The sequence below is a fragment of the Rhinopithecus roxellana genome, chromosome 2 (assembly GCF_007565055.1).
Source record: "Rhinopithecus roxellana isolate Shanxi Qingling chromosome 2, ASM756505v1, whole genome shotgun sequence".
NCBI lineage: Eukaryota > Metazoa > Chordata > Mammalia > Primates > Cercopithecidae > Rhinopithecus > Rhinopithecus roxellana.
Genome location: NC_044550.1, coordinates 76,237,131 through 76,261,568, shown reverse-complemented (window position 1 = coordinate 76,261,568; position 24,438 = coordinate 76,237,131). Strand labels below are relative to the sequence as shown.

At 39.0% G+C, this 24,438-nt stretch overlaps 1 protein-coding gene across 2 annotated transcripts in view; it reads right to left on the bottom strand.

Annotated features, from left to right (window-relative positions):
* Positions 1 to 24,438, bottom strand: part of NAA15 (N(alpha)-acetyltransferase 15, NatA auxiliary subunit) — a 91,487-nt gene that overhangs the window by 45,660 nt on the left and 21,389 nt on the right. For both annotated transcript variants that reach the window (XM_010353481.2, XM_010353482.2), the window contains exons 2-6: positions 10,664 to 10,748; positions 7,936 to 8,040; positions 3,411 to 3,568; positions 1,548 to 1,682; positions 192 to 345 (exon numbers count right to left, since the gene is read on the bottom strand). In XM_010353481.2, the coding sequence (XP_010351783.1) occupies positions 192 to 345; positions 1,548 to 1,682; positions 3,411 to 3,568; positions 7,936 to 8,040; positions 10,664 to 10,748 (637 nt within the window). The remainder of the gene's footprint in view (positions 1 to 191; positions 346 to 1,547; positions 1,683 to 3,410; positions 3,569 to 7,935; positions 8,041 to 10,663; positions 10,749 to 24,438) is intronic.

Sequence of the window (24,438 nt, the reverse complement as noted above, 5' to 3'; positions counted from 1 at the left end):
TCCTCTATCTATAATATTGTTTAAATGTACATTTTCCCACATTACAAATTATTCAAAGTATATGAGTAAGAAATAGATTTTCTATCATCAAAAAGCTGAATTATATGAAACTGTCAGCAGCAACTAGATTTTTCAGCCTTGCTCTTTGTCATATTTCAATATTAGAATAAATGACATTCTTTTAAAAATACCTTTGGTTTCTTCTACAGCAAGTTTATCACAAATCTGCTTTTCATAGGTACAAAGATGTTCCAAAGCTTCTCTATAGAGACCTGCTTCCCGAAGAACTTGATTCTGATATAAGAGTAGTTCACTATATTCATAATCCACCTTATCAGGGGATGTCTGCATATGGATATAAGGAATACTGACAGTAAGAATTTTATTTTCATATCAGAAAATTGTTCACAATACTCAAAAACATGTAAGAAGTCAAAGGATAATACCTGCTTGAAAAAAACTAATTTCAAAAATATTCTTAAGTATCTGTCTACAGAGCAACCAAGTAAATAATGACAATATTAGGATATAACAGGTTGAACAAAATAATAATCCACAAGTCCTTACATACAATAAATATGGGGAATAAGGGAAAGCTCTTACTCAGCAGTAGAATGCCAAATTATAAACCCACAAGGAATGACAAGAGTTAAGAGAATCACCATTTGCAACTACCATAGTAATGGTTGATTCACACAAGAATCATAATCAATGAATGCTAAAACTAGAGGGTGAAAGTTTGATGAGCAACAGGCTATTCAGTCTCAAACTGCATATTAAACACAAAGAGAGAAAAATAAGTTTACAGTTGCAAATACAACTTTCACCATGTAATCAAATGGAACAAACTGATGGCATGTGCCTCTTGATGTAATGAACTGAGAAGGACCCAACATCATTTATGTGGTTTCCTGCCAAAATTACAAAACTCTATCTAACAATGAGGAACCATCAGAAAAATCCAAACTGAGGGACATCCTTCTTCAGAAATGTCTACGTCATAATACACAAAGGAAGTTTTCAAAACTGTTTCAGATTAAAAGAGGCTGAAGAGAAATGATAACTAAATGTAAGGTATGATTCTTAATTGGATACTGCAATGAAATTAAATCGCTAGAAAGGCTATAACTAGGACAATTAGTAAATTTTGAATATGGGCTGGGGATAATAGTCTATCAATGTTAAATTTCCTAATTTTTATAATCTATCCATATAATACTATCTAGAGAACTGACAACTACTTTTAGAAAATACACACTAAAACATTTAGGGGTAAAGGAGCATGATGTCTTGCAATTACTCTCAAAAGTTTAAGGAAGAAAATTAAAATAGACAAATAGATACACAGATTTTTAAAGTAAATGCACCAAATATTAACAGTTAGTTTAGTATGAATGAACCCCTATGTAGAGTTCTTCATGCTATTCTTGCAACTTTTCTTTAAGTTTGAAACTATTTCAAAATTAAAAGTAAGCCAGAGAATGCACTTTCTTTTTTCAGTTATACTTAGAATCAGACTTAATAAAATGGCTTCTAGTTATTATTACCTGTTGTGTTTTCCTAAATTCTTCTAAAATCTTTGCTGCCATTTCATAATCTTCTAATAAATGGTAAGCAATAGCATAACCAATCCACGATGCTCTCTGTGCAGGTCGAAGCTGAAGTAATTGATATCTCGTTTCCTGGAAAATAATAAACACTTTTTCTTAGGTTTTCAGTAACAGCAAGTGCTCCTTTAATATTAGGCTGGGCGCAGTGGCTCACGCCTGTAATCCCAGCACTTTGGGAGGCTGAGGGCGGATCATGAGGTCAAGAGATCGAGACCGTCCTGGCCAACATGGTGAAACCCCGTCTCTATCAAAAATACAAAAATTAGCTGGGCATAGTGGTGCATGCCCATGGTCCCAGCTACTCGGGAGGCTGAAGCAGGAGAATCACTTGAACCCGGGAGGCAGAGGCTGCAGTGAGCCAAGATGCGCCACTGCACTCCAGCCTGGTGACAGAGCGAGAATCTGTCTCAAAAAAAAAAAAAGAAAAGGATCATATTAATTTATCCCACAACCCTAAGCATTTTACAACACAATGATGGGAACAATAATAGAAAATACTTCAAACGTCCATATTGTGTAGCTTTATGAAGGCAAAGAAATATTTGTTAAGATCATAATGAAGCCTCCAAGCTAATCTTAGAAATTTTTAAAACTTAAGACCAAACTTAAGACCCTTCTTTATTTCTTGATCTGCTTACTCCAAGAAAAGAGACAGGATGGAAAGAACAGCACAAAGGAAAAATATTCAAAAATTTTTTTAAAAATTAAGTGTCCAACTACAGAGTTAAGATATATTTGGAGAAAAATTCAGCAGGTACTATCATATAAAAAAGAAAGAATAAGAAAGAGGAACTAAATAGATCTCACACTAATTTAAGGGTTAAAACTGAAGCTACAAAAATATATTAGACTCAGAGCAGGCAGAAAGAAGAAACAAAACATTTGCTTTTGCCAGGTGTGGTGGCTCATGCCCGTAATCCTAGCACTTTGGGAGACTGAGGCAGGGCGGACTGCCTGAGCTCAGGAGTTCGAGACCAGCCTGAGCAACATGGTGAAACCTCCTCTCTACTACAATATAAAAAATGAGCTGGGCATGGTGGCACATGGCTGTAGTCTCAGCTACTCAGGAGGCTGAGGCCTGAGAACCGCTTGAACCCAGGAGGTGGAAGCTGCAGTGAGCAGAGATCGTGCACTCCAGCCTGGGCAACAGAGTGAGACTCTAATGTTTCAAAAGAAAAAAAAATTGGGGGGGCAAGTAAATGTTAAAGAGTTACACGTCAATACCAGACAAAAGCATTGTTTATTTGAGGAGTACTGATGTTAATTTTTTTTTTTTTTTGGACAAGAGTTTCGCTCTGTTACCCAGGCTGGAGTGCAGTGGCACAATCTCGGCTCACTGCAACCTCTGCCTCCTAGGTTCATGCCATTCTCCTGCCTCAGCCTCCCGAGTAGCTCAGACTACAGGTGACCACCACCATGCCCGGCTAATTTTTTGTATTTTTAGTAGAGACAGGGTTTCACCGTGTTAGCCAGGATGGTCTCGATCTCCTGACCTCGTGATTCGCCCGCCTCAGCCTCCCAAAGTGCTGGGATTACAGGCGTGAGCCACCGCGCCCGGCCTGATGTTAATTTGTATCAAATTAAGTCAATCCTACACAGTAGGCCAAATCTGCCTCACCATAAAATAATTTATTTTTAAAGAGCTGATTATTCCAATCATAAACACAACCACTATGGTAGGAGGAAAAAAGTTCAATTAAGTTATCTTCAAAATGAAATAAAAAATTTCTGTATCAGAAAGTACTCAAAGTTGTACATATTTTCCCCTTAGAATTAAAAAAAAAAGGCTATTTTACTTACCCTATAACCCTCAAGATCTCGCATCTGAATCTGTAGTAAGGAAAGGTCCCTTAAGATTTGAAGATTGTCTTTATCCCATTTTAGTGCATTTCTGTAACACTTAATGGCTTCATCATACTTCTTGTCTGACCTCTGAAGAAGGCCATAAACGTGCCAACCTAAAGAATTTAGTTAAGGATACAACCTACAAGTCAAAAATTACTATTCCAAATGACTTCCCAAGAAACTTGGAGAACTACAGCCATTTATAAAATTACAAGCTTAAAAAGAGGGAGGGGGAGGGAGAAGGGGAGATTGATTTCAAAGATATAAAGCAGTTTAATACAGTGGAAAAGAGCACAGCTTTTGGAGCCAGAGAAAATTAGGTCTAGCCTGCCTTATCAGCTCTGTAACCTTGGACAAATCAGTCTCATTAAGTTTCCTCATTACTAAAATGTAAACAGAAATAGTCTATGCAGCAAATCATACTACTGACAACTAAATAGGATAACATATACAAACTGCTCACTGGCTGGCACAAAGTCAATACATACATGTAAGCAGTTACTATATGATTAATAGTAAAAGGAAAAAGAAGGAATGGGTCTTCATGGAATATAATTATGTAAAGTCATGAAGATTTTATTTTCTTGAACCAAAAGATCCTTAGGACAACCCTTAGTGTAATATAAAGTTTCTAAAACTCAGCCACATATAAAATAAAAACATTCGTTCATTTAACCATAATTATTAAAACTTCTTTTCCTTTTTTTGAGACAGGTCTTGCTCTGTCACCCAGTCTGGAGGGTAGTGGTGTGGTCTTTGCTCACTGCAATCTCCACTCCCTGCGCTCAAGTGATCCTCCGACCTCAGCCTCCTGAGTAGCTGCGACTATAGGCGCACACCAGCATGCCAGATATTTTTTGTATTTTTGGTAGAGATGGGACCTCGCCATGTTGCCGAAGATAGTCTCAAACTCCTGAGCTCAAGCAATACCTGCCTTGGCCTCCCAAAGTGCTGGGATTACAGGGATGAGCCCCCGCACCCAGCCTAAAACTTCTTAATAACTAAGATGTAGGTCATCAAAACAGCCTCCTATATTCAAAGATCTTTTTTTTTTTTTTTTTTTTTTTTTTTGAGACAGAGTCTTGCTCTGTCGCCCGGGCTGGAGTACAGTGGCCGGATCTCAGCTCACTGCAAGCTCCGCCTCCCGGGTTTACGCCATTCTCCTGCCTCAGCCTCCCGAGTAGCTGGGACTACAGGCGCCCGCCACCTCGGCCGGCTACTTTTTTGTATTTTTTAGTAGAGACGGGGTTTCACCGTGTTAGCCAGGATGGTCTCGATCTCCTGACCTTGTGATCCGCCCGTCTCGGCCTCCCAAAGTGCTGGGATTACAGGCTTGAGCCACCGCGCCCGGCCTCAAAGATCTTAAAGTCTAGTAAAGGACAGATAAATAAGCAAAATTAAAGTAAGCTGTAAAAACTGCTATAAAGAAGGAAAATATTCCACTTCCCAAATACAGCCCTTTTTCACTTTAGGTCTTGATTACTGTACCAGCTACCCAATCCACCTATCTTCAGTCTCTCTTCTTTTATTCTCCTACCAAAGTAACTGGGTTTTGTTGTGAGTTTTTTTGTTGTTGTTTTTTGTTTGTTTTTGAGATGGAGTCTCGTTCTGTCACCAGGCTGGAGTGCAGTGGCATGATCTCAGCTCACTGCAACCTCTACCTCCCAGGTTCAAGCAATTCTCCTGCCTCAGCCTCACAAGTAGCTGGGATTACAAGCACGCACCATGCCCAGCTAATTTTTGTATTTTTAGCAGAGACAGGTTTTCACCATGTTGGCCAGATGGTCTCAATCTCCTGATCTCGTGATCCACCGGCTTCCCAATTATTGTGTTTTTTAATAGAGACAAGGTCTCGCTCTATCACCTAGGCTGGAGTGCAGTGGCATGCTCATAGCTCACTGTAGCCTCAAACTCCTGGGCTCAAACAATCCTTCTACCCCAGCCTCCAGAGCAGCTAGGACCATAGGCACATGCCACCACTATATGCAGTTAATTTTTTATTTTCTATAGAGACGAGGTCTCACTATGATGCCCAGGCTAGTCTTGAACTCCTACCCTCAATTGATCCCCCTGCCTCAGCCTCCCAAAGTGCTGGGATTACAGGCATGAGTCACTGTGGCTGGCCCAAAATAATCTTTCTAAAACACACTCAAAAGAAAAAAGGAAGTCTTTCCTTTCCAGAAATTTATAACGTTTCTTTCTGAGATCAAGCTCAAACTTCAATCTGGCCAGGTGCGGTGGCTCACATCTGTAATCCAAGCACTTTGGGAGGCAGTGGTAGGCAGATCACTTCAAGTCACAAGTTCAAGACCAGCCTGGTCAACATTGCAAAATCTCGTCTATACTAAAAATACAAAAAACACCCAGGCATGGTCACATGCACCTGTATTCCCAGCTACTGGGGAGGCTGAGCAGGAGTATTACCTGAACCCGGGAGGTGGAGGTTGCAGTGAGCTGAGATCACACCACTGCACTCAGACTGGGTGACAGAGTGAAACTCCGTCTCAAAAACAAACAAACAAACAACAACCTTCAATCTAACAACTTTTAGGCCAGAGGTCCTCAACAGTCAATAAAATACAGAATGCTGGCCGGGCATGGTGGCTCATACCTGTAATCCCAGCACTTTGGAAGGCCAAGATGGGTGGATGGCTCGAGGTCAGGAGTTTAAGACACCAGCCTGGCCAATATGATGAAACCCTGTCTCTACTAAAAATACAAAAATTAGCCAGGCTTGGTGGTGTGCACCTGTAATCCCAGCTACTTGGGAGGCTGAGGCAGGAGAATCACTTGAACCTGGGAGGCGGAGGTTGCAGTGAGCTGAGATCGTGCCATTGCACTCCAGCCTGGAAGACAAGATCGAAACTCCATCTGAAAAAAAAAAAAAAAAAAGACAAACAAACAAACAAAATTCCAGAATGTTTAGGGTGGCAGGCATGAATGAAAAACACATATTTAATATTACGCGTTTTTAAAGCAAGTCAAAATATTACAAATTTTATTTGAAAAATAATCTTGGTTTCCGCAATATAAATGACAAAAGTATAACTGGATCAAATCCTCCCGGCTGTTTGGATCGTGGTTTTATAAACTAGGAAACACTACCCATTAAAATCTAGCTCCCATTACCTATCTTTCCACTCCCTCCCATTTCTATCACTAATACCCTGTATTTCAGGACTTTACTTCTCTTAAATATTACAACAGCCACATAACTGACTCTCATCTTCACCTCCTAAAAATCCTATCCCCACGGAGTTTAACACCGCCAAAAATTTAAAGAAAATTATGTCCATCAAGAGGAACTCAAATAAATCATAATAAAGACATTGGCAGAACACTATACAATCATTAAAAATTATGGGAAGACATCTATCTACGACAGTCTTAACAGTTAAGCCTTTACTTATCTTTCTAGTCCTCTAGTCACTCTCAATTCACATACTTCCACTTTACTGGATTAATGACAACTATTTGAATAAACCACAACATTTTATGTAATACTCCCAAATGTTCCGTAAATGTTTCTAATCAGTATCTTCCTTCACCAGACTGTAAGTTCTTTGAGAGCAAAATCTGTTATCTTTTCTTTGTCTGTACTAAGCCAAGGGCCTGGTAAACATCTGAAAAACTGCTAAATATTTCAGCACTTAAAACTGTGTCAGTCCACAAAATAGGTACAGAAATATTTGCTAAAGTCTATCTTAAAAATAGCAACCCACAATATTTTCTCTATCCTCCTTCAGATATTTCTATTTGCTCTTACTCTCCCTTAATAAAATATTTATCCAATATGGTACTTAGCATTATCAGTGGCTATGTTATATATCTCATCATTAAATCTGTAAACCAACACAGTGAGGTGAGTATGATTACCCCATTTTACACATGAAGAAATTGAGCCCTAAGATCACACAGAAAGAAGCTGAAATGGGTTTTGAACCTAAGTGAGGCATATTCTAAGCCTATACTCCAAAAGCTTGTGCTCTAAACTAGGGTATTATAATGCCACTCTAATATTCCTTATTTTATATCCTTTTTCTTTTTGAGACCCACCACCTACCACTATCACATTGGTGATGAGCTTTCAACAAACGGGGTAGGGGAGTGCCACACAAATTTTCAGACCTTAGCAATGCCCCCTTTTTAAGAGTGAGAAAAGCTTTCATAGATATTTTTAAAGGCAAGTCCCATTTATCTGTGAGAAAACAGAATGTTAAAACATGGTTAGGTATATAAAAATGTTTCCTGAATGAAGGCAGTTGCTTGCTGTTACCTTATTTAAAAAAGAATAATTTCTTCTGTAATTGCACAATAAGACAGATCTAAAACTTTGACTCTCAAATTGCTGCCTTAGCTCAAAACACCCCACTCAAACCTTAATCTCAAAACCTTGTATCTCAAACCTTAATCTTAACCCCACTCAAACCTTAACCCCACTCAAACCTTAATCTCAAACCTTGTATCTCAAAAAGGATACACACATGACTCTTCAAGTCATTTCTCAAACCTCTACGAACCAATTCATAAGCTTCTTCCTTTTTCCCCAAACAGTTCAATGTTAATCCTTTCATAGCCAGGGTTTCTATTTTTTAAAAACAAAAAAGAAAAGGAACATTAAAAAAAATTAAATATTAAAATAACAACAAAACCATAATCTCAAAAACAAATGCTACATTGCCTTAAGAACTAAAAATTTCAAGGAGATTACTAAGATACTTTCCACTTTCTTGCAGATTTAAAACATTTTTAAAAATTGGCAATCCAAGTAAACACAGATTTCCAGACTCTATTATCGGAAAGAGACTCTCCTTTTTTTTTTTAAGATAAAAGATACAAAATACATGCTATTTGACTAGAAAGATAATCTAGTAGTAATTCATTCTTCAGGGGAATTCCATGGGATAACCTTATATATCTACTTCATTAAAATATAAAAACTTTATCTTGAAAACATACTCTATTTCTGTGAACCTAGGTTATATACAGGTTAAATTCATTCTTCAGTGATTAAAAATAACACATAAATTTCCTACATTTTTTATTTTCCTAAATTTATTTTAAAATGATTGAGATTGCTATTAAATATACAAGAAAAAGATGTGAGAAATCTCTCAGCAACCAAAAGATTAAAAGAGTTAAAAGAAATATTAAGTTTTCAGAAAAGAGGAAAAATAAATTCTAATTCTATATGTATCCTATGAAGCCTAAAGCGAGTGAAAATATTATTTGCCTAACTTTTTAAATTTATTTGATTGATTTGCCTAACTTTTAGACTAAAATTTAGACTTTAGAGAGAAATTCATTAGGTATAAAGGATAAGGATTAAAGATATAATCCTGAGGAAGAATCAATATGTACTGTTTAAAAATACTTTCGGCCACGTGCAGTGCCTCACACTTGTAATCTCAAGACTTTGGGAGGCCAAGGTGGACAGATCACTTAAGGTCAGGAGTTCCAGACCAACCTGGCCAACATGGTGAAACCCCACCTCTACTAAAAATACAAAAATTAGCGAAGTGTGGTGGCGGGCACCTGTTATCCCGGCTAGTTGGGAGGCTGAGGCACAAGAATTGCTTGAACCCAGGAGGCAGAGGTTGCAGTGAGCCAAAATTGCCCCATTGCACTCCAGCCTGGGCAACAGAGTGAGACTCCGTCTCAAAAACAAACAACAAAACTTTCAATGAAATTGTGACAATTTATATGCAACCTGATTTCAGATATGTTACAGCAGCAGGGTAGGGAGTTGGAGAATCACATTTCAGAAACGGAGAAATAGGCTGGGCGCAGTGGCTCATCGTAATTCCAGCACTTTGGGAGGCCGAGGTGGGTGGATCACCTGAGGTCAGGAGTTTGAGACCAGCCTGGCCAACATGGTGAGATCTCATCTCTACTAAAAATAAAAAATCAGCCCGGCATGGTGGCACACGCCTATAAGCCCAGCGACTTGAGAGGTTGAGGGAGGGGAATTGCTTGAACCCAGGAGGTGGAGGTTGCAGTGAGCTGAGATTGCACCACTGCCCTCCAGCCCGGACAACAGAATGAAACTCCATCTCAAAAAAAAAAAAAAAGAAGAAGAAAAAAACAGTGAAATAATGTAGGGAAAACTGCATTTCAGAAATAATGAAATCTGATACTTTTCTATATTGACACATTATCAGTAGGCCTACTTTAGAAATGATATCAAACAACGTAATGCTCAGCTGGTCAGCAAAAATAAATAATTTTTAATACGGAAAAAGGGAGAGAGAAATTTATTTCTATTTATTTGTCTTTTTTTAAATATATGTTTTGTCATAATAAAGACAGGGTCCCGCTATGTTGCCCAGGCTGATCTTGAATTTCTGGCCTCAAGCAATCCTCTTGCCTCAGTCTCCCAAAGTGTTGGGATCATAGCAGTGAGCCACAGCACCCAGCAGAGAGATTAATTTAGATACTTTTATCTCCTTTGTTTTCCGTCTCCAAACAATTACAGTAAAAGAAAGTATAAAGTGAAATGCAGTGAAAGAAAGTGAGAATTACTATAAACACAGGCCAAAAAAAAAGCAAGGAATCTAATGGAGAATTATTACTCTCCTCCTTATCTTCAATACTAAGAGTATATTATCAATAGTTACTGAAAAGCCATGTTTCTTAACTGTACAAATGAGACCTGCGAAAACTTATTTTTCCTTTGCCTCCTCTCAAGTTTAGCCACACACTCTCCCCTTGCTCTACAAATATCTCACCATCCAACAATCTACCTTCACACAAGCAAAAGCCTGTACACTTTCAGAACATTACAATATACAAATCATGTCTTAAACATAACTAGGTCTTGAAAAACTGAAAAACATAAATTAAAAATATGATAGTTCATGAGCAAAGGACCAAATGGTCACTTTCTGAATAAGCTTATTATAAAGCATAAAATGTATCCAGCTCAACCAAAGTTCTAAAGTAAATTTTGGCATTCTATCCTATTAAGTTATTTCTCTTTTCCTACAGAGCTAATATTCAAACTAAGAATAAGTCAGAACTCAAGTAGAATGTGTTATCATTTTCTTGATATTAAATTCAAAATTCAGTATTAAATTTCACCTTCTCACAGAACTCAAAGATGAGAGGGTCTGTTCTCTCTGGAAAACAGTTAAGGCAGCTAGGAAGAATAAAATCCAGTAAGAGGAGCCAGACAGGTATGTAATAAAGCTTTATCTACTTGCACTTACCTCCATGCTCTGCAAATTTGGGATTAGAAAGTATTTGTTTACAGAATTTCAATCCATTTCTATACTGTTTGTGTTCGTAACACCTCTGTCAAAACAAACAAAAAAAAATTTAAGTTTAGCAAGGAATGCAAACAACATTAAATTAAACACTAAATTTCTCTATTCTATTTTTAAAAAACAATGTTATTTCCATATGCTTCTAAATCCCAGAGAAATGCCAATAAAAAATACAATAGGTTCAAATACAGGAAGTAAAATAAAGACAAAGGAACAGAATACAGATTAGTAAAGTCCAACAACTGAGTAATGCAGAAAGAGAAAAGAAAAATAAATGGTATAGAATTTTTTTTTTTTTTTAAAGACTGAGACTCATCCTGTCACCCAGGCAGGGCACAGTGGCGTGATCATAGCTCACAGCGGCCTTATCCAGGTGGGCTCAAGGAATACTTCTATCTCAGCCTTCCAAGTAGCTAGGACTACAGGCCACCACATCTGGCTAATATTTTTATTTTTTGTAGAGACAGGGACTCACTATGTTGCCTAGGCTAGTCTCAAACTCCAAGATTCTCAAGCGATTTTGGGACTCACTCAAGCAATCCTCCCGCCTCGGCCTCCCCAGGGGCTGGGATAACAGGCATGAGCCACTACGCCCAGCTAGTTTTCTAAAGAACATTTTATTTGTACTGAAGAATATTTTCTTTTTACTGAAGCTTTCAAGCTGAAAGGGCCAAAAATGTCCATGCAAAATACATGGAAAAAATACCCAGACTGTAACATATCACAGTGAAATCTCAAAGCCTGGAAAAAAAAAAAAAAAAAAAAAAAAAGGTCCTTAAAAACTTCCAGAGAGGGAAAAAAAACAAGTCACATAAAAAAGATCTATAACCAGAATGGCAGCGCACTCTTATTCCAAAGTAAAAATGAAATACTGTTGAAATCTGGAAGACAAATATACAGCCTTCAAAATTCAGAGTGAAAATTAAGTTTCAACTTATAATTCTATACCCAGCCAAGTCATCAATCAAGTACAGTCAGTCCCCATATCCATGGGTTCTACATCTGTGGATTCTGCTAACTACAGATAGAAAGTATTCAGGAAAAAAAAAAAAAAAAAAAACGCGTCTATACAAAAGTACACTTTTTTCTTGTAATTAATGTCTAAGCAATACAGTATAACAACTATTTACACAGTATTTACATTGTATTAGGTATTATAAATAACCTAGAGATAATTTACAGTATACAAGAGGATGTGCATAGGTTATATGCAAATACTATCCCATTGTATATCAAGGACTTGAGCATCCCTGGATTTTGGTACCCAAGGGAGATCCTGGAACCAACCTCGCAAAATGTCATTTTGCTCCCATACATGAAGACTATATAAGAGGCCAGGCACGGTGGCTCATACCTGTAATCCCAGCACTTTGGGATGCCGAGGTGGGTAGATCATACGAGGTCAGGAGTTCGAGACCAGGCTGGCCAACATGGTGAAACCCTGTCTCTACTAAAAATACAAAAACTAGCCAGGCCTGGTGGCGCTACCTATAATCCCAGCTACTCAGGAGACTGAGGCAGGAGAATCATTTAAACCCGGGAGGCAGAGGTTGCAGTGAGCGGAGATCATGCCACCACACTCCAGCCTGGGCAACAGAGTGAGACTCCGTCTCAAAAAAAAAAAAAAAAAGGCCGGGCGCGGTGGCTCAAGCCTGTAATCCCAGCACTTTGGGAGGCCGAGACGGGCGGATCACAAGGTCAGAAGATCGAGACCATCCTGGCTAACACGGTGAAACCCTGTCTCTACTAAAAAAAAAAAAAATACAAAAAAAAAAACTAGCCGGGCGAGGTGGCGGGCGCCTGTAATCCCAGCTACTCGGGAGGCTGAGGCGGGAGAATGGCGTAAACCCGGGAGGCGGAGCTTGCAGTGAGCTGAGATCCGGCCACTGCACTCCAGCCTGGGCGACAGAGCGAGACTCCGTCTCAAAAAAAAAAAAAAAAAAAACCCAAACAAACCAAAATACCAAGACTATATAAGAGCAAAATGACATTTCAAAGCTTTGCAAAAAGCTAAACTTTTGTGTCCACGTATTCTTCCTTAAGAAGCCATTAAAAGAAGTTAAATTTTTAAAAAGGCACTACGGAGGGCCGGGCGTGGTGGCTCACATATGTAATCCCAGCACTTTGAGAGGCCGACGTGGGCAGATCACAAGGTCAGGAGTTCGAGACCAGCCAGGTCAACATGGTGAAACCCCATCTCTATTAAAAATACAAAAATTAGCTGGGCATGGTGGCGGGCGCCTGTAATCCTCGCTACTCGGGAGGCTGAGGCAGGAGAATCATTTGAACCCGGGAGGCAGAGGTTGTAAGTGAGCTGAGATCACGCTATTGCATTCCAGCCTGGGTGATAGTGTGAGACTATATCTCAAAAAAAAAAAAAAAAAAAAAAAAAAGCACTATAGGACTTAGTAATTAAATAGGTAATCTAATACAGAAAAAAGAACTAGAGAGTAGCCACTCCAGACTGCAGCAGAAGTCAAAAGCTGCTATGGAATAAGTTTCCAGCAAGAGCAAAAATTGAAGTAGTGTGCTTGCTAATATGGAAAATGTTAATCATAAGCTCATGACAGAAATACAGGCACACTTGCAGAACATGAGCAACAGGTCTACAGAAAACCAGGCAACTGCCTAAATAATAGGTATTAACTCCACAAAAAACAAAAGCTTGTATTAAGACTTGGATTTAGTATAAATTTGGCTCAATACTGAACAATACATGCATAGTTACAAAAATGCAAACACTCTGTAGTTTATAAAAAACTTGTGATATGGCTGGGCACAGAAGATCATGCTTGTAATCCCAGCACTTTGGGAGGCCAAGGCGAGCAGATCACTTAAGGTCAAGAGTTCGAGACCAGCCTGGCCAACATGGTGAAACTCCATCTCTACTAAAAATACAAAAAAAAAAAAAAATTAGCCAGGCATGATGGCATGCAGGCGCCTGTAATCCCAGCTGCTCAGGAGGCTGAGGCAGGAGAATCACTGGAATCTGGGAGGCGGAGGTTGCAGTGAGCCAAGATCATGCCACCACACTCCAGCCTGGGCAACAGGGCCAGATTCTGTCTCAAAACAAAAAGAAAAAAGAAAAAAAACAAACAAACTCATGATATAATTATGTCAAGGAATGAGGAAAATGAAAGTGGGCAAATGTGTGAATAAGTTCTGAGTCCTCATTTTCAAAAACCAGAGGTCAACAAATATCTAAAAGCTATGTATCAAGAAGAAATAGTGATGTATTACTAAGAACAAGAAGGCAAATACCAGACAAAATAATGAACTGAAGTTGCTTGATTCTGGAGTGGGAAACCAACGGGATGGGAGAAAATAGAGAACATTATTTGTTTCATCATATATCTTTTAGTGCTAGTTGACTTTTAGACATCGACATATGCTTTCACATGAAAATTTATTTTTAAAGCATTATATTTGTTACGGAAAAAAAAATGTGCATCTAAAACATACAATTCGTGCCAGAACACATTGATGTAAATTTTTAAAATTTTGCTCATAATTTTTGAGGCAATATATTTAAAATCTGGGAAGGAAATTAATGCAAGTGATGGCAAAAATCATGGCAGAAAATGTGTAGAAACAGAAAAATAAAAATGTAAAAATTTACATTTTAGTATCAAGAAATCAATTAATTAAGTTCACACTAAGGCAAACTAGAGTTGTTTTACAACCACCTATATACCCATCATCTCTACTTTGTTGTTGCTTTGAGACAGGATCTCACTCTGGCCCAGACTGAAGTGCAGTAGCTCAATCATAGGCTCAAGCAATCCTCCTGCCTCAGCCTTCCAATGCTGTTGTTTTGCATCTGAAACCTGATATATCCAAATACAACTGATTTTCTTGCCCAAAATGTATTCTACACCAAGTCTTCACCATCCTGAAGACAGAGTTGATGCCCCCCCTTCAACTCAATCAACCAGATGATTATGCAAAAAAAACCTAATATCTTTGGTGCTTCTCCTTCCCTTATACTTCTGTCCTGTAGTAGGTCCCATCAGACCCAGTTTCTCAGCAATAGCTTCCTAACTGGTTGAATATTTTTCTTTGTCTCCCACAATCAACTATGCATTCAGCAGGCACAGTGATTTCAGGGACAAGAGGAGGAGAAAGCAGAAGCAGTTACTTGAGAGCTGTCATTCACCATATGTAGCCAAAGAAACATAGTAAGTAAGACTAAGTAGCTAAATTTAGTGTTCCCATTTACTTAGCAGAAAACCTAAAAGTAACTTGTTTTTCTTACAATAAGAAAGCACTAAAGGAAGCTATGATGTAAAGACTAACATAATTAAAAGGAATGTTATTAACTTCTTGCTGTTTATAAAAACTATATACCTATAAAGAAGAGGGTTAAGTGTCACTGTTCATAAAACCATCAGCTTTCTGAAATTTTACATTTATAAAAATGTAGTTAGGTGACTTTCACTTTTGGCATGATGAAGTAAGTGAAGCTCAACTTGTTCTTTCATCATAAACAAAACGGGACAAAATACATGAAATAACAGGTTCAACAGGTGGTGCTAACCGGTGGCGGAAGACTGTGAACCAAGAGAAAGGGAAACAAACATGATGAGCTCTAGAAATGCCATCACTTTATACCTGGAGGCACTTTCTATATCACAGCACAGGAAGAAGGATCCTAAGCAAACTACAGGAGTCCACAGAGTTAAGAAACAAAGACTGATGTTCAATGAGGCTGAGGTACTCTGCGAGAGATGGAACTACCCTGAGAAAGGGATCCAAAAATCCATAGAAGGTCCCCATGTGTCTGTTGTTGAAAACTGTTGAGTACACTAAGTTTTGCATATGAAGGGTAAAACATAACAAGGCCAGACAAAGAATGATCAGGATGCATTAAGTTTAACAATTCTTATGGCCCACAAGGTAGTGAGAGTTCCAACTTGCCAGAATGGAGTGTTAACGAACAGCTGTAGAATTCAGCAAATACTGCAAAAATGTCATTCCTTAAGAGTAGACAAACACTAGCCCTAGAGTAGTATTACTCTAGACCCACCCTAAAAAACCCTCAAAAAAATCAGGTTGACAGACAAGCATCTTCACTGTGCACCACAACAAAGTCCAACACCACTCTTCAAAGACAGTTAAATTTAGTAAAATAATATAAAACCTATAATGTATAACATCCAATAAAAAATATCTAGACAGCTAAGAGCAGGAAAACATGATCCATAATCAGAAGAAATTAAAACGTGATGGAATTATGATAAAGTTAAAACAACTATTATAAATGTGTTCAAAATGTAAGCAATGGATAAACAAATGAAGAGAAAATATATTTTAAAAAACAAATAGAATTTATAAAGATGAAAATACAGTATTAAGGCTGTGCACAGTGGCTCATGCCTGTAATCCCAGCACTTTAGAAGGCCAAGACGGGCAGATCACTTGAGACCAGGAGTTCGAGACCAGCCTGGCCAACATGGCAAAACCCCATCTCTACTAAAAATACAAAAAAAAAAAAAAAAATTAGCCAGGCATGGTGGTGCACACCTATAATCCCAGTTACCTGGGAGGCTGAGGCAGAAAAATTGCTTGAACCTGGGAGGTGGAGATTTCAGTGAGTCAAGATTGTACCACTACACTCCAGCCTGGGCAACACAGTAAAACTCTGTCTGAGGGGGAAGAAAGAAAAAAAAAAAAGATGAAGGCTGGGCGCGGTGGCTCACTTTGGGAGGCTGAGGCAGGTGGATCACAAGGTCAAGAGATCGAGACCATCCTGGCCAACCTGGTGAAACTCCATCTCTACTAAAAATACAAAAATTAGCTGGGCTTGGTGGCACACGCCTGTAGTCCCAGCTACTTGGGAGGCTGAGGCAGGAGAATTGCTTGAACCCGGGGGGCAGAGGTTGCAGTGAGCTGAGATCACGCTACTGCACTCCAGCCTGGCAACAGAGTGAGACTCCATCTCAAAAAACAGAAAAAGAAAAAAAAAAGAAAAGAAAAGGAAAAAAGAAAATACAGAATTTAACATGAAACCAGCAGGGTATGGTAGCTCACGCCTATAATCCCAGCACTTTGGGAGGCCATGGCAGGCAGATCACTTGAGGTGAGGAGTTCGAGAACAGTCTGGCCAACATGGTGAAACCTCCATCTCTACTAAAAATACAAAAGTTAGCCAGGCATGGTGGCAGACACCTGTAATCTCAGCTACTTGGGAGGCTGAGGCAGGAGAACTGCTTGAACCTGGGAGGTGGAGATTGCAGTGAGCCAAGATCGTGCCACTGTACTCAATATGGGCAACACAGCAAGACTATCTGAAAAAACTAATAAAATAAAATTTTAATTTTAATTTTTTAAAAATGAAACCTTTCCCAGAGAAGAGTAAAGCAGATTTTATGACACTTCAGAAGAAAAAAAAAATCAGTAGAAGACAGACGTAGCAACAGAAACCACCTCAATGAAAAAGAGAGAAAAGATAATGTAGAAAAAAATAATTAGTGGAACTACAGTGACCTTTCTTCACAATCAAAAAAATCTAAAAACACTACAGATCTAAATATGTAGGTTAAAATGAAAAAGCTTCTAGAACACCTGTAATCCTAGAACTTTAGGAAGCTGAGACAGGTGGATCACCTGAGGTCAGGAGTTCAAGACCAGCCTGGCCAACATGGCGAAACCCTGTCTTTACTAAAAATACAAAATTAGCAGGGTGTGGTGGTGCATGCCTGTAATTCCAGTTACTAATTTCTTAAACCCGGGAGGCAGAGGTTACAGTGAGCTGAGATTGTGCCACTGCACTCCAGTCTGGGCAACAGAGAGAGATTCTGTCTCAAAAAAAAAAAAAAAAAAGCTTCTAGAAGAAAACACAGAAATATATCTTCATTAGTTGAGGTAGGTAAGATCCCTTAAATGGAAAGTTCTAAATGTCCAACATAAAGAGTCTGAAAAAACAGAAGTCAGGAAAAATGTATTTACAATGAATATGTATGTCCAACAAAAATCTTATATCCAGAAAATATCTTTAAAATTCATAAATATCAGTAACAGTAAGGCAGAAAACCCAACTAGCAAGAGTCTTAAACAAACACACCCAAGAAAGGATGTCTTTATAGGCAACAAACACATTAAAAGGTTTTAATTACATTAAAAAATGCTATGTCATTAAATTAGACAATATCAATGGCTGGAGAAATTGCAAAGCAACTGTGAACTCATACATCGCTGGTAGGGTTAAAAAAATTGGTATGATCACTTTGCAAAACAGTATGGCAGAAGGACTTTTATGGCATAAACAGTAGTAACTCAATAAGCCCAAATTTTAAAAAATACTGTTTAGCAGTTATCTAACAAAACTAGCAAACAGCCAGTGTTTATTCTCCCATGCCTATAATCCTAGCACTTTGGGAGGCCAAGGAAGGAGATACTTGAGCAGAGGAGTTTGAGACCAGCTCAGGCAACAGAGTGAGATCTCATCGCTACAAAAAATAAAACAGCCAGGCATGGTAGCAAGCACCTGTATGTAGTCCCAGCTACTCAGGAGGGTGGGGCAGGAGGACTGCTTGAGCCAGGGAGGTAAAGCTGCAGTGAGCCGTGTTCACACCACTGTATTCCAGCCTGGGCAACAGAGCAAGACTCTGTCTCAAACAAAACAAAACAAAAACACATATTATCTGATCCAATCCTTCCAACCTAGGTTGTACACCCAACAGAAACAGAAACAAATATTTGCCATAAGATATGAAAAAGAATGAGAATAAGATTTACTGGTCAGGCCGGTGCAGTGGCTCCCATCTGTAATTCCAGCACTTTGGGAGGCCAAGATGGGCAGATCATCTGAGGTCAAGAGTTCAAGAACAACCTGACCAACATGGCGAAACCCTGTCTCTACTAAAAATATTTTAAATTAGCTACGCGTGGTGACGCACACCTGTACTACCAGCTATTTGGGAGGCTGAGGCATGAGAATCACTTGAACCCAGGAGGCAGAGGTTATGGTGAGCCGAAACTGCACCACTGTACTCCAGCCTGGGCGACAGAGCGAGACTTTGTCTCATACAAACAAACAAACGAAGATTTACTGGCCTGGCACGGTGGCTCATATCTGTCATCCCAACCCTTTGGAAGGCCAAGGCAGGAGGATTGCTTGAACCCAGGAGTTCAAGACCAGCCTGCATAACATAGTGAGACCCTGTCTCTACAAAAAAATGAAAAAATTAGCCAGGCATGGTGGTGTGTGCCTTTAGGCCCAACTACTCAGGAGGCTGAGGCAGGAGGAGGATTCCTTGAGCCTAGAAGGTTGAGGCTGCAGTGAACTATGGTCATACCACTGCACCCCAGCCTGGGCAAGACAGAGAGAGACACTGTCTCAAAGAAAGGAAAAAAGATTTATTAGTAACTGATAAAAAAAAAATTAAAACGACAAAAAGGACACCCAAAATTAATGACATACCTAAACTAAAAGTACTAACTTATAGTCTCTTTTAACTAAAAGAGACTAAGTAAAAATCTCTTTTAATTGACTTTGTATTGATCGCCTTTATGCCAAAGGCTTAAATTACCAAAACTAATACAGTAAATATGATATAAAAGGAAATCTAGGTCTCATCCATTAAAAGTATACAGTTGATAAAGTATCATCATTGTGTCATAAGCCTAGCATTACATTCCAAGGTAATGTTTATATAACAGAAACATTATGAACTGAAAAATTTACTTTGAGGAACTAACAAAGTAGTGAAAAGGGCCGCCTTTGGAATCAAATAGCTCTGGTTTTAAACAGTGACTCTAGACTTTAATTCTATAATCTTATTTGGTACTTTGCTGAGTATCCAAAAGAATCTTTAAATCATGGAGAGCAATCATAAGAAAAAGACACGTAAAACACTTAGCAATAATAACAGCTAATATTTAATGAGCATTTGCTGAGTCCCAGGCACTGTGCTAAGTGTTACACAGGGAAAATTTATTTAATCTTAACAATGATATGAAGCGGGCAGTCTTATCATTTTACATGAGATAACTGAGGTCCAGGAGGTTATATAACTTGGCCAAGGTCACACTGCTATTAAGTGATGGAAAAAGAATCTGAAACCAGACAATACAGATACACAACCATAACAACTACTTCCCTAATCTAGGGAAATAGTAAATGCCTAGAACCTTTTACAAAAAAAGGTAAAACTGCTAACACAAGTAACAGCCATTGTAGAAAGCTTTAAAAAAAAGAAAAAAGAAAATCAACCCATAATCTCATTGCAACTGCTATTAAACATTCTGATTTTAACAAGAAAGTTTTCACCCAAAACTTATGGAATAGTTTACTATTCTACAATACAAATGTGAACCTATACAAATATAATTCAAACTAGCATATAAAAACAGACAATGGCTGAGCATGGTGGCTCACACCTGTAATCCCAGTATTCTGGGAGGCTGAGGTGAGAGGATCGCTTGAGGCGGGAGTTTGAGACCCACTATCTCTAAAAAAATATTAAAAATTAACTGGGCATGGTGGCATGCCTGTAGTCCCCGCTATTCATGAAGCTGAGGTGGGAGGATGGTTTGAGCCCCGGAGTCCAAGGCTGCAGTGAGCCGTGATGGCAACACTGCACTCCAACCTGAGCGACAGAACAATATACTGTCTCTTAAAAAATAAATAAAATTGATATTCTTACTTGACACGCACAATGTAACTTTATTTTGCATAGCCGATTTTTAAAATATTCAGGATTCCAGTTGGTATTTTTGGTGGTGTGACTGGAAATATCTTTATTTGTTTATGGTATGTTTTTCAGAGACTTCTCGATAACATTTAATCAGCATAATAATCCTATAAGCACAAAAGGTTTAATCCTTATTGTAGAGGTAAAATTTAGAAAACAAGTGACTTACCCCACATTACATACCTAGCTAGTGGCAAAATTTAAGACTACAATTTAGGCTCTCTGACTCCTGGTTAAAAGCTCTTTCCATCACATACAGAAATTACATTAAATGTTAACATACAGGTTATTAATGCCAAAATTTTTATCTTTTAAAAGATCTTCTAATCAACAAATTCCACTGTTACATTGTTTACTCAGTCTTATAATCAAATGGAGAATAAAAATGTCAAAAATAAAGTGAGAAGTGAACACACAAAATTAAACTAGATAATCCCCTCCAAATAACTGATGAAAATGAAAAACTAAAGACCCTCTCTTTGAATGAGATATGTTTATATTATAGCACTTAGCTTTTTACTTTATCATACTTAGAATCGTAACTAAATTTTAGACCCTAACAATTATGTTCTCAATTAATGAAATTCAGCTATGTCCTTATTGAAATTATATTCAAAGCCATTATTTCAATTATCTTCTGTCAACGTGAGCTGTATTTCAATTATCTCCTGTCAACGTGAGCTGTAAAAATAATTCAGAATGGCATGCCCCTCCAAATAACTAATAATTCATTTCTCCTCAACAATAACCAACATGCATTTAAGTAAATAGATCTCAATTTTTTTCACCAAAAGCACTAATTCTATAATAGGTCACTTATTACAAATGAGAATAGAAAGGAAGAAGTAACAAAAAATATCCAATTTGGATGTTGGCCAGGCTGGTCTTGAACTCCCAACCTCTGGTGATATTGAACTCCCCTACCTCGGCCTCCCAAAGTGCTGGGATGACAGGCGTGAGCCACTGCGCCCAGCCCTAAACTAACTTTTTAGGGAACTTACTTTACTTTTATTTAGGGAAAGTGAAATGCAAAATACTACATACAGTATACTTTCAACATATGTTTTACATTCAATTCACTTAAAACAGGTTTTATAAAATGACAGTAGACAGACATTTTCAGCTCTCCATGGAAGAATCATTGCACTGAACAGAATACAGGTCTGCATTCCCTCATCTGAAATTCTTGTGTTTGGGGAGTTCTTGAAATTTCAAAACTGTGAATAAGGATTTCCCTTGCTATGGAAGGAATGCCAGACTATTTGTCCTCCTACCTATAACACCTGCATATTTTAGTTCAAAATCTAACGTAATAGTTTAAAAAATACTAGAATAACAATACAGGCTATTGTTTTTCACCAGGAATTAACATTTAAAATATTAACACTGTGCTATAGAAACAATGAAGCAAAGAAGCAAACCAGGATATAATTAAAACAGACTGGGCTGGGCTGACGCCTGTAATTGCAGCACTTTGGGAGGTGGAGGTGGGCAGATTGCTTGAGCAGGAGTTCCAGACAAACCTGGGAAACATAGTGAAACCCTGTCTCTACAAAAAATACAAAACTTAGCTGGGCCTGGTGGCACACCCCTGTAGTCTCAGCTACTGGGGAGGCTGAGGTGGGAGGATTGCTCGAATCTGGGAGGACAAGGCTGCTGCACTATAGCCTGGGCAACACAGTAAGACCTTCCTCAAAAAAAAAAAAGCGACTGAATGGTTCTAACACATAATAAAGTCGCATGTGCTAAATTCTGGCACCATACCCTCTGAGACTTCTGCTCCCAAATGTATAAGAATAACTGACACTAGATGAAGTTCCCGGCAACTATAAAACTGGAAAGTAAACATAAAATAGCTGGTTTTCAGCTATTGGACAAAAGCCAATACAGGACTACAGTTTCAGAAGATAAGCAGGGTAAATTCCAAGAAAATCCCTATTTCTGTCTAGAAGCATCTTCCAGTCTGCAGAATAGGTGTAAGAGGTGTGGGTGTGTGGGTGTGTGGGTGTGTGGGTGGGGGACCTAAACAGAGCTTAGCAGTCTCACTGACCTGAGTAGATATGAGAATCAGAAACTGCTGGGACGCCTGGAATTTATGGGTAGGGTGCTAGAGAGACCTATATGCAGAAGAGGATTCAGAAATCTGCCGCAGGAGTTGGACACGGTGGCTCACGCCTGTAATCCCAGCATTTAGGGAGGCTGAGGCGGGCAAATCACTTGAGGTCAGGAGTTCAAAACCAGTCTGGCCAACATGGCAAAACCCCGTCTCTACTAAATATACAAAACTTAGCCAGGCATAGTGGCACGTGCCTGTAATCCTAGAACTTTGGGAGGCCAAGGCCAAGGTGGATCACCTGAGTTTGGGAGTTCGAGACCAGCCTGGCCAACATGGTGAAACCACATCTCTACTAAAAATACAACATTTAGCCAGGCGTGGTGGCGGGCGCCTATAATTCCAGGTCCTCAGGAGGCTAAGGCAGGAGAATCGCTTGAACCCAGGAGGTGGAGTTGACAGTGAGCCAAGATCACACCACTGCACTCTAGCCTGGGTAACAAGAGCAAAATTTCATCCAAAAAGAAAAAAAGAAATCTGCCACAGGAATCCTCCATCAAATACTAAGCTGAGGCTGGGAGCCCTGGCTCATGCCTGCAATCCCAGTGCTTTGGGAGGACAAGGTGGGTGGGTCACTTGAGGTCAGGAGTTCAAGACCAACCAGGCCAACACGGTGAAACCCATCTCTACTAAAAATGCGAAAATTAGCCAGGCAGAGTGGTGCATGCCTGTAATCCCAGCTACTCGGGAGGCTAAGGCACAAGAATTGCTTGAACCCAGGAGATGGAGGTTGCAGTGAGCCAAAATTGCCCCATTGCACTCCAGGCTGGGCAACAGAGCAAGACTCCATCTCAAAAAAATAAAATAAAATACACACACACACACACACACACACACACACACACTGTAAGCTGAACAGGTACACAGCAAAGGTCTATGAAAGCTGGGCAAAGAACAATTACCAACTAGCATGAGCGTAACAACTACTGGTGCTCATGCATGGCTGGCAGACATTTGAATTCCAAGTATTAAGTTAAGAGACTACGTTAAAGACTGCAGAATTCAGTAGAGATCCAGAAAGCTCACACCTTAGGAATAAGATTAATCTAGACCCGTGTATTAGTCCATTTTCGTGCTGCTAATAAAGACATACATGAGACTGGGCAATTTACAAAACAAAGAGGTTTATTGGACTTACAGTTCCATGAGGCTGGAGAAGCCTCACAATCATGGCAGAAGATGAAAGCCATGTCTTACATGGCAGCAGACCAGAGAAGAGAGCTTGGGCAGGGAAACTCCCCTTTTTAAAATCATCAGGTCTCATGAGACTCATTCACTATCATGAGAACAGCACAGGAAAGATCTGCTCCCATGATTCGATTACCTCCTACCAGGTCCCTCCCACAACACGTGGGAATTCAACATAAGATCTGGGTGGGGACACAGCCAAACCATATCAACCCATCTTTATTAAGACTTAAAAATAAGTCTCAAAAAGAAGAAGCTGATAAACAAGCAAATTAACTGTCTGCCAAAACAAAACTCTATTAAGAAAGGCAAGAGGATCCAGACACTAAATATCCTAGGATCCATACTATACAAAATTATGGGAGGAAAATTACCATAAATTCCAAGCAGGAAACTAACCCATGACCTACAGGAGAAAGAAAAAAAAAGTCAGAAATATTAATAACAATGACGGAAGTAGCTGAGACTTTAAAAATTACTATTAGCTAACACTAAAGGATTTAAAGTAAAACAAAAATGCAACAGAAAAACAAATAATGGGGCTGGGTGTGGTGGCTCCCACCTGTAATCCCAGCACTTTGGGAGGCTGAGGCGGGCAGATCACCAGTTCAGGAGATTGAGACCAAGCTGGCTAACATGGTGAAACCCCATCTCTACTAAAAATACAAAAAACAAAAATTAGCTGGGCATGGTGGGGGGGCGCCTGTAGTCCCAGCTACTTA